Source organism: Myodes glareolus, chromosome 8 (assembly GCF_982192425.1).
Source record: "Myodes glareolus chromosome 8, mMyoGla1.1, whole genome shotgun sequence".
Classification (NCBI taxonomy): Eukaryota; Metazoa; Chordata; class Mammalia; order Rodentia; family Cricetidae; genus Myodes; species Myodes glareolus.
The window spans coordinates 92,295,741-92,310,445 of NC_142033.1; the positions used below are offsets into that span (position 1 = coordinate 92,295,741).

The following is a 14,705-nucleotide window of genomic DNA, read 5'->3' on the forward strand; positions in this document are numbered from 1 at the left end:
TAATATGTTGAGTGTTTGTTTATGTTTTTCTAATAACCTTTGTGATTTTAAGAGCTTTCTGTGTGTTTTTTGTCCCTCTTGAACCTTTATTTGCATTTATGTTGATTCAAGCCTATTGTACCTTTTTTATGATTGAGTTTTAAATGTCCATTGTGTATTTGGATACTGATTTCTTAGCAAGCAGGCTGCTTTCTGCCAGCAGTTGAATAACTTTCCCTTTCCTGCTGTGCTGCATGCAATATATCCTACTTTTGGACAAGTCATATGTCTCTGTGATGCTTATACTTTTGTGGCATTGTGTAATTATGGTGTTGAAGATTGATGATCATTTTCTTGTTTTAATTTGTATTTAAGGCTTTCATCGATTTTAAGTGAAGTTTTATTTATGTGAGTCATAATTCAGTCATTTTAAGAGAGTTACAGTTTTGGAAGCCTCAATCCTTATGAAATGCTTAAAAATGCTTAAGAATGCAGAATGCTTTCACCCCCAGAATTCTGATTGTTTTATAAATAGTCTGCTTCCAACAAAGCAGCTTGAAGAAACTTATTTTCCTTTTTCTTACCGTATATTAAAATTTTGGTTCATAAAAATTTGTAATTGGAGCAGTACTTAAGTATTCTTTTACATATGAATGTGTCTTCTGGTAGACTCCAGTGTACCTGTATGTGGAAGCCAGAGGCTGACCTCACTGTGGCTGTCCACCTTAGTTTTTGAGAACCTTGAGAACTATTTCATCTCGTTGGCTGGACAGTGAAATCCTCTGGATCCACTTTCCTCTACACCCCCATTCCAGCTGGGTGTACTGTAACATGTCATCACACTTGGCTTTATGTTGAATCTGGACTTAGTTTCTCTGGTCTGCACAGGAAACATTTACCTGATTTCTTTCTGGCCCTCTATCCAGTTTTGCAGTTTTCTTTTCAATAGTCAGTGCTTGTGGTATTGCATTTGAGTTAGCTTCTGCATGGGAAAGATAAGTTTGAATTGGTTTATTTATTTATATAAATATCTAATTTTACTAATACCATTTGTTGAAACTAATTTTATTTTTTTATTTGAATTATATTGATGACATTTTGTAGTAGCATGGTATTGTTATTACTCAGGGAAGGATACTTTTTTTCTGGTGGATAGATGTAAGTGTACCCATTGCAACCAGGAGACTACGTGACCAAGGATTTATTGTAGTGAAATTTCTGGAATTCTTCTGCTGAATATAAGTGATGTTCCAATTAGCTTGTTTAAAGAAAGTTTCTTGTTGCTATTTGAACTTAAAATTCATTGTAAATTTTATGTTTTATACTAATTATTCTACTCAGTGAATATTTATATTAAATCCATATGTGATAAGTATAAGATTTTCAGTTGAAGCATCCTTTAGCTTAGTCGGGACTCCCTATGGTCTGAAAATATTAATCCTGGTCTACATAGTGAGTTCAGGTTGGCCATATCTGCATAGTGAGACCGTGTCTTTTTTAAAAAAAACAATCACTAGTGTGGAATAAGCATATGCATAATTTATTATGCAGTTCATTGTATTGGTGAATGGGCTGTCATCTCCTTGTTGTTCCTGTTGTTATTTTGAAATGCCTTTTTCCTGGCCTGGAGCTCACTATGTAGATCAAGCTCTAGCCTTCAACTCAGAGATGTGCCTGCCTCTGCCTTCTAGGTGTAGGGGTTGAAGGTGTGCACAACCATGCTTGGCCCTTTGTTAGCATTTCTAATAATTTTGAAAAGTGCAGTCTTTGCAGCATATTTTTCCAGAAATCTTGTGGATATCTATTAAGTACATTTTAAAATAATTTCTTGGAAAACAAATGTGTCATTTCTAATTTATTATATATATTCTGTTAAAATTTATATTCAAAAAGGAAAATTAAAGTAATGCTAGCCATAGCTTTTGAATGCAAAACTTTCTGTAGTGATCACTGTTTTAATTGAGTCCATGGCAAGTATCTAGAACCTGGAGTAAAAATTGGCTACAAATCAGAATGAAATGGATTAGCAATTCTAGCCTTTTGAATGTATGTAGGAATTAGCTGCCTTTGATGAGAAGACTGTTGGACTACTATATGTTTTTTCATCAGTCTTTGTTCTTGTTGTTGTTTGTTGGGGGTTTGTTTGTTTATTTGTTTGTTTGTTTTTGAGACAGAGTTTCTTTGTGTAGCCTTGGCTGTCATATAACTAGTTCTGTAGACCAGACTGGTTTGAGGGCTCTTCCAGCCTTTATTCTTGTAGGATTGAAACTAAAGTATACCCATGGGGTATGCTCAGCTGAAAGCTCATTTAACTTATGAACCATTGAATTCAGATACTAATGCCCATTTGCCAATATTATGCTATATACAAAAGAATAATTTTCTTTCTGGTGTGTCACAGATGGTTTACCCCTCTTAATTAAGCAAAGGCATTGAGTTATAAATTCTAGAGAAGTGGTTGAAGAAACCTCTTGGTGATTGAAATAATTTTTATGAAAATTACCTATGAAAGTTTCATTTTAAATGCAGAAATTCCTTTGCTGTTCACATTTATGAACTCAGTGGGAAGAAGTTTATTGTGAGAGTTTAATTTAGTTGTGGAGCATTTTTTTAAAGTTGCATAATTTTTAAAAGTCATATAGCACATTGCTTAAAAACTAGCCAATTCTTTTTGTCTTTTTATTTCAAAGTTGTATAGTGATCATACTTATCACATAAATGAAAATTGAGAGCTGACACTGTTTTCTCCTTCACAGTGGCAGCTAGATTGTCTTGCTTGCTTGCTGAAATTAATCTGCCAGTTTGCAGTAGATCCATCTGATTTGGATTTAGCGTATCACGATGTCTTTGCATGGTCTGGAATAGCTGAAAGTCACAGGAAAAGAACCTGGCCTGGAAAATCAAGAAAGGCTACTGGTGATCATGCCAAGAGTCTTCATATACCACGATTAACAGAGGTAACATTCAGAAATCAAAATTAAATTGTCCTAATGAATTCTACTTAAGTTTTAAGAAAGCATATGGTTTAGTTTTTACAAAGTGAAGACATGTACTAACACATAAATACTGTTCTAGATTTTTTATACTACCTAGCAACTACAGCAGTGTTAAAATTTAAAATTATAGTGATGTGTTGGTAATAATTTTCAGTTTTTCATTTAATGGAATGCATGATGTGTATTTTAATATGTTGTCTAATCTTACACCCACATGTATTACCAGAACTTTGTAACTTACATTCGAAGTGTACCAGAGTCCATTCAGAAAAATAAGGAAATCGTACTAGGTATTTCAACACAGGAAATATAATAAAAAGATGGATTTCATACATATGTGTTTCAACATATGTGTTGAAGTGCTAAAAAGAAATCAAAGAGAGTGCTGAAAAAATTTAGGTAAAAATCTGTTCACCTCTCCTAGAGCTAGATGTAGATCACTGTTGGAGTTATTAAGCAGTCAGAAACTTACCAAAGAACCTGTTGAAGTGGATTTAGGCTTCTGAAAAATGGGGTTTTGCTCAACTATTTCTTGATTCTCAGAGGATACCATATAAAAGCTAGTAAAAGGAGTCCTTTAGGTAGTTGGAAGACTGGAGCTGTTGAGATGGCTCAGTAGTTAAAAACACTTCTCTTTAGGAAGTCTTTAATTTGGTTCAGTACCCCACCACACAGCTCATAACTGGCTCCAGGGAGATCTAGTCCACTTTTGTGACCTTTTTGTGTACCTGCATACATGCAGTGTACGGCGTGTGCGCGCGCGCACACACACACACACACACACACACACACACACACACACACACACACACAAATTTTTTAAATGGAGCTTTCTGGATGAACACCCGGAGCAGTCCTCACAAGAAAAACATGCAAAGCTATAATCCAGTGTGACAGGTCATAGTAGGAAGCTAGCTGGCAAGGGAAGATGCTTGTCATGTCCTAGTTTTAGCATTCTACAGAAAATGCAGAGGATGCTAGATTTAGAAAAACTTTTAAAAACTAGCACATCCTTCATCATAGAGTTCCTAGGCCAGGTGTGGTGGTGCTCATCTAGGATTCTTGCACTCCTGATGAAGAGACAGGCAGGCAGAACTCGGGAGGTCTGCCCAGCCAGAGCGGCATAGAGAGATTCTGTCTTTTTTTGGGGATGGGGGAGCGAGGAATGGAGAAAGGAGAGGATAATCATTTTGACCATTCTTTGATCAGGTATTCAGATATATATCCTTCACCGTCTCCGTTTGTTATTGGGGATGTGGAAAGACTAAGATTGCTTTTTAGTGAAATCTCTCCTCATTTTGTCAACCTTTGAGAGGCACGCCTCATTTTATTACCTGTCGAAGAACACAAGAGTAGTGAATTGTTACAGATAGAGGAATTTGGTGGTGAATGTTAAGATTTGGAAAACATTGGTATTATTGGGAACCTAAAGCATGTTTCACTTTTGCAATGTTAGGGGTTAATTTTAACCTATTTAACACTTTTGCAATGTTAGGGGTTAAAATTAATCTTTCCTAGTATTGTAGAGTATTTGTACCTCTCTATTAATTTTCCTTTTTTCTTTTTAAAATGTGCATTGATGTTTTGCCATGGTTGTTGGGTTCCCTGGAACTGGAGTTACAGACAGTTGTGAACTGCCATGTGGGTGCTGGGAATTGAACCCGAGTGCTCTGGGTGCCATCTTTACTGCCTTATTTGTATTCCTTAAATATGAAATGTTTCGTGAATTATAAATGCATTCCAAAGTGTTACATTGTGAGAGATACTAGACAACGTCTTTAATGTTTCTGTTATGTATATTTTTACCAAAAGAAACCTTCCACATTATAATATGGTCAAGTTGACTATGATTCTTTCCATTAACAACTCCTGAATTTCCTTTATAAAATGGTTTACTTTTATGTGTATGAGTGTTTATATGTGCTCTACATACTTACATGGTGACCCAGGAAGCCAGAGAAAGGGTATGGATTCCCCTAAAACTGGAGCTACATACAGTTGTTAGCCTCTGGGTGAGTTCTGGGAACTGAGCCTGCATCCCTTTTACAAATTGCAGGTACTGTTAAGCCATCTCTTTAGCTTCTCACCAAATAATTTCTATGTTTATTGATAATAGTACTTTACTTTTGAGATTTGAATACTTATAAAGGCATGCAAATATTGATGTAAAATATAGTTAGGGAATTTTTAGAGTGATTTGCTTTTAAAATATCTGCAACTTCGTGGCGGTTGAAAGTTGAAATATTTAATGAAACTTGTATCTAGTCAGATAGGCTTGCCATTTATACCTGTATATCCTTCTTTTTTCAGAGTATTTTCATTAGATGTTATACAGCTAGGAAACATACATGTATATATTTTTAAATTTTTTTTTACCAAAACAACTGTAGCTTAATATGCGTATCAAAGTCACGAGAAATAAAACTTGCTGGTGCATGAATTTAAAGGAGGTGGGGAAATGAAAGTACTCTTTGTATTTTGCTCTATTCAAAGATTTTCTTGATGTTTTTATTTTTAAAGGTGTTTCTTGTGCTTGTCCAAGGAACCAGTTTGATTCAGCGACTTATGTCTGTTGCTTATACGTATGATAATCTGGCTCCTAGGTATGCATTTTTATGTGTTTTATGTGTATGTATATGCAGTTATTAAACTTCATTTTTTCACTGGTCTTGGTGGCACACACCTTTCAGTATTCTGGAAGCAGAATCAGGTGGATCCCTATGTATTGGTGTAGAAGGAGCAGCGAGCTGTGTTCTGCTGCCTGGCTAGCTTTACCCAAAATAATTACACGGAAACTGTATTCTTTTAAACACTGCCTGGCCCATTACCTCCAGACTCTTATTGGCTAACTCCCACATATTGATTCAACCCATTTCTAATAATCTGTATCTTACCACGAGGTTGTGGCTTACTGGGAAAGATTCAGCATGTCTGACCTGGCAGCTTCATGGTGGGTGGCTCTCTGCCTCTTCCTGACTCTGTTTCTTTCTCCCAGCATTCTGTTCAGTCTACTCCACCTATCTAAATCCTGCCCTATCAAAAGCCAAGGCAGTCTCTTTATTAACCAGTGAAAGTAACACATAGACAGATGACCCTCCTCTATCATATTTTTCTACATAGTGAGTTTCCTGTCTCAAGAAAGGGAAAAACAAAAATTAAAAATCTTTCATTTCGGGGCCAGGGAATGGCTAAGTGGCTAAAATACTTACATACTTATGTATGAGAACATGAGCTCAACTGTAAGTACCCATATGAATGTCAGGTGCTGTGTCCCATACCTATAGCCCTAGAACTGAATGAGAGGGATAGCAGGATCCCTAGAACTCAGCCGGTCTACTTTAGTAAAAGAGATACCCTTCTTAAAGATAAGGTAGAGAATAATAGAAGACACTTGACAGCAGCTCCGGCCATGCTTGCATCTACGTGATAAACATTAAAACAGTTAATAACCACTTCATTTCGAACAAAGTTTACCAGAAAAGTTATTAGGATTTTTAATTATATTGTTCTACTGTTTACCCCAAATTTTCATATCTTGTTAACATTTGTCAAACTTATGTATTCCTGATCATTTCTGTGTTTGTAAATTCTAAGGAAGTTTATGAATGTAAGGTCTAGACAGTGTGACTATCTAGAAATACTTTGATATTTGTTTCTTAAAATTAAGGATATATTCTTAATAACTAGACGTGTGTGTGTGCACTAGTGAGTGTTGGAGTCAGCAGAAATCTGAAGAGTATTTCTAGTCTCCTGAAGCTGAAATTACAGGTGGTTGTAAGTTGCCTGATATTTGTCCACACTACCTGGTTTAGGTCCTCTGAAATAGTACCAAGTACTCTTAACCACTGAACCATCTGTTTAACCCTGAGTATAAACAGATTAATTTACATAATCCAGTATTGGATTTTCTGAGATAACTTAGTGGTTAAGAGTATGCACAGTTATTGTGGAAGACTGGAATTTGGTTCCAACATCCATACTTGGACATTCACAATTGCCTGTAATCTAAGTCCAGGGATATGATGACCTCTTCTGGCTCCCATGAGCATGTGCATATGTGAACATGTATACACGCACACATAGACAGAATTTTAAGAAATTAAACATTGATATGTCTGATTTTTTAAAAAATAGTGCTAGGCATCAGACAAACATTCTACCATAAACCAAATCCTGAAACCCTTGATAATATGGGTAAGTTCGTGCAAAGGCACCAAGGTGTTACTGTCTTGCTTTATTGCTCTCCATCATACTGCTTTGAGGCAGAATATCTTACTGAGACAAAAACTCACAAACCACCTTTTCAGCCAGGCTGGTTTGTCTACAAATTCTGGAGCTCTGCCTGTCTCTGCCCTCTAATGGCTAGGTGCATCCATGCCTTTCATTTTACTTGTTTACTTGGGATTCAAATTCACGTATTTATGCTTGCAAAGCAGTGATGGTTACCCATTGAACCGTCCCCCTAATCCCCTATTATCTTGTTAATTTATTCTTGGTTTAGCATCATGGGAACTATTTTTTGCTATTAGTTGTCATACTTTTCTTAAGTAGAGATATGTTCCTAACCTTTTCTTTATAGTATTGATATTTTAGTAGTACAGGCCATTCTTCCTTCTTTTCTCCTCCTTCCTTCCTTCCCTCCTTCCTTCCTCCCCCCCCCCCTTTTTTTTGAGACAGGGTTTCTCTGTAACAGCTCTGGCTGTCCTGGAACTCACAGCAATTCACCTGCCGCTACCTCTTCCTCCCAAGTGCAGAAGTAAAGATATGCAGCATCATTGCTGGTATTTTTTATTTTGAAACATGATCTTGGCAGGTCTGCCTGGCCTCTCTCTTGAAATTCTCCTGCCTCAGCCTGTCGAATACTGAGAATCCAACCATGTTCCAATATGTACAACTCTGCTTGTTTTTGTTTTGTTTTAGAACATTTTCAGTTTGCTGTAATGTTTTCAAAAGCCCTCACCCAAGAAACTAGAACAACAAACCTTTTGCCTGTTACTAAAAATTTTCTAATGCATTAAAATTAGATGAACATAGAATCTATAGACATGTGCCATGCATTAGTGGTGCACACCTTTAACTCCAGCACTCAGGAGGCATAGACAAGTGGATCTCTGTGAGTTGGAGGCCAGCCTGGTCTACAGAGTGAGATTTAGGGCAGGCTCCAAAGCTCCAGAGAGACCCTGTTTCAAAAAACAAAGAGACAAGAAAATTATAGACATGTGTAGATCGTTGTTAAAGTAAGAGGTAAGTGTATTGTGTGAGTATGGGTTTTAAAAACTAAACATGAGGGCCAGGTATGTGGGTGCACTTCTATAATGCTACTTTGGAACCTGAGGTCAAGGATTGGGAAGTCAACACAGGCCAGAGGAGGATCCTGTTTTGAAAAAAAAAAACTATTACACACACACACACACACAGATTAGCAAGATGTCCCAGTGAGTTAAAGTCCTTGCCACCCAACGAAGCATATACACACAATGGTAGTAAGTTTTTTTTTTTAAAAATCTCACTAAACTAAATAATCAAAATTCTTGATTACTATATTACCATGTCTGATTTTTAAAAAAATCTATAAGTGAGTTTTAATTTCTTTCAAAATTTATTTTTGGAGCCAACAATATTGTTCAGAGGTAAGTAAGATAAAGGTATAGACCACCTAGAACCCATGTAGTGGAAGGAGAGAGCCCACAAGTTAGCCTAGCAATGCCAAAATTCTCCTGCCTCAGTCTTTTGATTAGCTGGAGCTACAGGCCTACAGCACCATTCTCTTTCATTTTTATTTGAATCGGGAATGTGCTGTTACATTTTGTATCAAGGGCCTAACCCAGGGCCTTTTACATGCTAAGCAGGTGTCTGCTACTGTTTGCTAGAGACAGAACACCAGTAGCATGGTCATGGTACTTCATTTTTTTTTTTTTAAGTCTACTAATGAGCCATGTTTGTGTATTTTTTGTTGTTTTGATATTTGGTTTTTGGTTTGTTTATTTATTGACTTACTTTGTATGGTTTTGCAAGACAGGGTTTCCCTGTGTAACAGCCCTGACTGTCCTGGAACTCACTTTTAGACCAGGCCCCCTTGAACTCACATGCTGGCCTCTTCCTCCCAAGTGCAGGTTTTAAATACATGTGCCGCCATTGTGCTACCACACTTGCCCCATCAGTGTGTTTTTATTGACATGTAATTATTATGCTGTGCAACAGATCTTGAAATTTATGCCTCTCTGAAGTTTCTCACTCTTTGATAACAACCCCTTCTACTGCTCTCCTCCTCTATCCTATCCTCTGAAGACCATCTAGTTGCTTTCCCAAGAATTTCATTTACTAGTGGTTTTAAAATAAGTGAAACCATAGTAGTAATTTTCTTAAATCTATTTGGAGTGAAGTTGTAAACTTTAATGGATATGTAGTCATTAGTTTTTTTACTTCATTGACAGTTTTAATTAGTAGTGATAGCATATTTTTGTTTTACAGGGTTTTGAAAGCTCAGTCTGATCACAGGTCTAGACATGAAGGTAAGTGCTCAACAAAGTTATTTGTATTTTTAAATTTAATTATTAATATTTTGTATTTAGTAATGATCACTCTGTCTTAACACAGACCTGTATAATGCTTTTTTTTTTAGTTTCACATTATTCAATGTGGCTCTTGGTGAGCTGGGCTCATTGCTGCTCTTTAGTGAAATCTAGCCTTGCTGATAGTGATCATTTACAAGATTGGCTGAAGAAATTGACCCTCCTTATTCCTGAGGTATGGTGAAACATTAAAGATTGGTGCTTCTCCTTTTAAAACTTTTTGTATTGTTAAACAAGATCTATAATGGTAAAGAAATGTTCATGATTATATTCATTATTACATTACCTATTTGCCTTAGAATCTGTTAATTCTGTGTCATTAATATTTGCCTTTTTTAAATTTTGCTCTGTTCTCACTGTTCCAGGTAGCCACTGTAACATCTGGACAGATCACTTGAAATCTATGAAATGTTCAAACTTAAATACTTTCATAAGTTGCTTCTGGTTCCAAAATTATTTTGTCCTGTAATTTATGTTGTAAATAACATAATTATGAAAACCTTCTTTTATCCTAATTTTTCCTGTATATTTTTATATTTGTTTCTGCTTTATAGCCATAATTAGGCATTTATTAATAAGATGTTAACGTGCATTGCCACACAACATTGACTACTTTGTATGATTATATGTTGTTTATGTACATATGTGTTATCAGTGTTAAGTTTATAGTATGTTGCTAGGGTTGCTCTTATAGTAGATCACTTGCTTTTCTTATGCATGCAGTGTGCAAAATTCTGCACTCCTAAACAAAACTTAAAATACCTTGCTAAAGAAGTAAACTGGCTTTGTGATCATGCTCACCTGTAGTTTCAGCACTTGGAAGGTATAGACAAAAGGATAAAGATTCTTGGCCAGCAGTTTTGGGTTACCATAGACAACCTGAAACCCTATTTCAAACAATTTTTTTTAGAGTTATTTCAACAAAATTATCCTTCTTTTTTCTACTTTGACTTCTCTCATTTCTTTTATCCCCTTTACTTTTTTCTTTCCCATTTCTTTTTCTTCCTCCACACACACATTCCCACCCTTCTCTCTTGTTCATATATTCCTCCATCCCTCCTAACTGGTCTCAAACCCAAGGCTTTTCACATGGAAAACCTCTACTCTACTTCTGTATTACACTCCCAGGAATTCTGTTTATTTGTCTGTCTCTTTGAAAACAAGGTCTCATGTAACCCAGTCTGATCTCAAGATTGATAATGCAGTTTAGGATAAGATTAAATTCTTGAAACAGTGTGGTCTCCAACTCACTGTGTAGCTGAGCATAATATTCCACTGATGGGATTGCAAGCCTGCTGTATCAGGTACGTCACTACTACCTGATGGGTAAAATGCTGAGGAACAAACTCAAGCAAACTCATTATCACTTGGGCTATATCCCTAACTTGAGAATAGCTTCCTAATTCTCAAATTGTCCTTTTTTTCCCTTTAGACTGCAGTTCGTCATGAATCTTGCAATGGTCTTTATAAGTTATCTCTATCAGGACTAGATGGAGGAGACTCAATTCATCGATCTTTTCTACTTTTGGCTGCCTCAACCTTGTTGAAATTCCTTCCTGATGCTCAAGCTCTCAAACCTCTAAGGGTAAGATTTTACCTTGCTGCAAATTTATTATTGTGTACTATATTTTTGTAGTTATCTCATGAATTTCTGGTTCTCCTTTCTCCACTTCTGAAATGCTGGCATTATAGGTTCACACTATGATGGCTGTTTAATCTTACCATTCTTATCGTCATCAGTACATCTACTAACATCTATGTGATTTGATTTCATCTTTGTGTTGTCTGTCATAAGAATGCTACTTTGGAAATACGGTTTATTCCTACCAAGTTGAAAATTTATGATGCAGCTTCCTTTCTGACTTCGTAACATATTTGATTTTTTACTTTTTATTCCTTGTGTGTGTTTTTTTAAAATAAACCCATTGTGACACATAATGAATTCAGAAGGCTGTTAAAGTATTTTTAATAATTTTGTGGTTTTTTTTTTTTGGTTTTTCGAGACAGGGTTTGTAGCTTTGGAGCCTATCCTGGAACTAGGTCTGTAGACCAGACTGGCCTCAAACTCACAGAGATCTGCCTGCCTCTGCCTCCTGAATGCTGGGATTAAAGCTTTGTGCCACCATCGCCTGGCTAGTATTTTGTTTTTTTAACTATTTGTCCTTATTCTATGTGTATTGGTGTTTTGCCTGCATGCATGTCTATATGGTGGTGGCAGATCTGGAGCTGGAGTTACAGACAGCTGTGAGCTGCCATGTGGGTGCTGGGAATTGAACTCAGTACCTCTGGAAGAACAGCCAGTGTTCTTAAACACAGCCATTTCTCCAGTCCCCATATTTTTAATAATTCATAAAACTGTATACTGTAGCATTTGCATATTTTCCTCTGATTGTGTCCTTTCTAGAAAATTGGAAATTGTTTTTCTTATCTCTTTGTTGTTGTTTGTTTTCTTTTCTTTTTTTTGTTTGTTTTGTTTTGTTTTTGAGACGGGGTTTCACTGAAAACCCCAGTCGGAGCTTGAACTGAATTATGTCTGCCAGCCTCAGACTGGCACCATGACCCCCAGTTTGAGATTGTTGTTCTAAAGTTGTCTTCTCTTTTAGGTACCTTAATAGTCTCATTTTCTTTTTCTCTGATTTTATGATTTATTCATCTTTTCTTAGAGATTGAGTGCTATTTATTTGTGTGGGCATTTAATTTCATAAAGCCTGTACTTGCTTAAATACATTATAATTCTAAAAATGATTTCAAAGTTTAAAATTTGTTTTAATAGATAGATGATTATGAAGAAGAACCAATGTTAAAACCTGGATGTAAAGAATATTTTTGGTTGTTATGCAAATTAGTGGACAACATACATATAAAGGATGCTAGTCAGGTATGTTCAGAAAATTACCTATTAATTTATTAATGGATCCGGGTTATACATATGGATATTCTTGGTTTTACTTGTCCTTTCAGGGGAGGGCATATTTATTAATGTGTAAGTAGTGGATACTGACCTAACTTTTCTTTTAATACTTCTGTGTTCTCTACTTTTTTTACTTTGATTTTAACTGTTAAAGTGTATCTTCATTTGTAAGCATCTGTAAGTACTCTCGACCAATCTAATATTTGTAAACTTTAATTGGAAAGTGAAATATGCATTGTAAACACTTTACTTTTTAAATTATCCCTGCTAGCATAAGTGCAGTGCCCATAGAGGCCAGGAGAGAGCAGCTTAGTCCCTATTACTCTGGTTCTCTTTGTACAATCAGATCATTCATATCAGATATTTATATTACGAATTCATAACAGTAGCAAAATTACAGTTATGAAGTAGTAACAATATCTATGGTTGGGAGGGTCACCGCAAAATGATGAACCGTAGTAAAGAGTCTCAGCATTAGAATATTGAGAACCACTCCAGGGCCTAGAGCTTCAGTTTCAGATGGTGATGTATTTCTTTACTGTGGGTCCTGGGGACCAAACTGGGGTCCTCTGGAAGAACATCGTGTTTATTTCACCCTGGAGCCATGGCTCCAGCCCTGAAATTTGTATTTTTTAGTTTTGTTTCTGTCTGTCTGCCTGTCCAGCTTTTTTTTTTGAGACAGAGTTTCTATGTAGCTTTGAAACCTGTCCTGGAATTCTCTTTGTTGACCAGGCAGGTCTCAGGCTCATAGAGATCTGCCTCCTGAGTGCTAGGATTAAAGGGATGCATCATCACTGCCCAGCTTTTATTTATTTATGTAACTTTTTATTTTATTAGAGTCCTGATATGTAAAATGAAAAGTTTATGTAAATATGTGAAGATAAACTATTTTTTTAATCCTACATTATCATTTACTTGTGTTAATGAACAAGTTTTAATTCTAGTCTTAGAGCTTTAGTTTATTTGAGAGCTCTCTTAGATTAAGTTTTATTTATGAAATCTTTTTGTATCTTAGGTTGTCAATTAAAACTGCCATAAATTAACTGTTGTTTAGTTTATTATTAAAGCTTAGGTCAAAGATGTTAACAATAGAAACAGTGTTAAAGCTGTGGGCAATATACAGTGTTATACATCACTAGCCTATATATAATTTACATCTTGATAAATGAAGTTTAAAAAAAGCTTTAGTATGATCTCAGTTGATTACTGGTTTATCATAATTTATTGCTCTGGATATCATAATCTATCATGATTTTTTTTTTGAATGTGTGTGTTTTTAAGACTCGATTTGATTTGTCTGTGTAGCTCTGACTATCCTGGAGCTCGCTCTTAGACCAGGCTGGTCTTAAACTCATAGAGATCCAACTGCCTCTGCCTCCCAAGTCCTGAAATCAAAGGAGTGTACCATTACCTCCTTGCTAATCATAATTTTTTTGATGGGACTGTTAATGGTACATTTAAAATGATAGCGTTTTTAAAAGTTATATCATTTAGAAGAATAGGTACCTTGAGTGTATAACTTAATTTGCAAAATACAACTTTTATTACATATAAGGAAATAATTTGTTTTTCTAATCTGTTTAACACCAAAAATAAAAGCCTTATTTGAATTTTGTATTTTCTTTTTGTCTTAAGACAACACTCCTTGATTTAGATGCTTTGGCAAGACATTTGGCTGACTGTATTCGCAGGTAAAGTCTGATACTGAATTAACAATTACATTATTGAACAAAGATAAAAAATATCTTTGTTTAATCTTTTGCTTGTGTTCTTTTAATAGTAGGGAGATCCTTGATCACCTGGATGGTAATATAGAAGATGATGGGCTTTCCGGACTTCTAAGGCTTGCAACAAGTGTTATTAAGCACAAACCACCTTTCAAGTTTTCAAGAGAAGGACAGGTATGCTTCAAAATAAAATACGTGCATGAAATACAACTGAAGCTTCTTTTTACAGTGTGTGTTTTGTTGTTTCAGAGCAGTAGATCCAAACAAAGCTTGCTAGAGCTTGATGATGAAGATGAGGTTTGGCAGCAAATGCCTTGATTCTCTGAGCAAGTTGTAGGCCCTCTATGCACATTTAAGAAATATTGTTTAGGGCTGGAGAGATAGCTCAGTGGTTAAGAGCATTGCCTGCTCTTCCAAAGGTCCTGAGTTCAATTCCCGGCAACCACGTGGTGGCTCACAATCATCTGTAATGAGGTCTGGTGCCCTCTTCTGGCCTGCAAGCATACATGCAGAAAGAATA

The 14,705-nt window shown here is 35.9% G+C and overlaps 1 protein-coding gene across 6 annotated transcripts in view; it reads left to right on the forward strand.

Annotated features, from left to right (window-relative positions):
- The window catches only part of Usp34 (ubiquitin specific peptidase 34), a 178,261-nt gene that overhangs the window by 100,960 nt on the left and 62,596 nt on the right, over positions 1 to 14,705 (forward strand). For all 6 annotated transcript variants that reach the window (XR_007232311.3, XM_085692268.2, XM_048435543.3 and 3 more), the window contains 8 exons: positions 2,736 to 2,936; positions 5,496 to 5,578; positions 9,447 to 9,487; positions 9,598 to 9,722; positions 10,980 to 11,132; positions 12,321 to 12,425; positions 14,094 to 14,149; positions 14,239 to 14,359. Coding sequence is in view for 5 of the 6 variants with exons in the window: in XM_085692268.2 (XP_085548394.2) it covers positions 2,736 to 2,936; positions 5,496 to 5,578; positions 9,447 to 9,487; positions 9,598 to 9,722; positions 10,980 to 11,132; positions 12,321 to 12,425; positions 14,094 to 14,149; positions 14,239 to 14,359 (885 nt within the window). In the remaining variant the exon portion in view is untranslated. The remainder of the gene's footprint in view (positions 1 to 2,735; positions 2,937 to 5,495; positions 5,579 to 9,446; positions 9,488 to 9,597; positions 9,723 to 10,979; positions 11,133 to 12,320; positions 12,426 to 14,093; positions 14,150 to 14,238; positions 14,360 to 14,705) is intronic.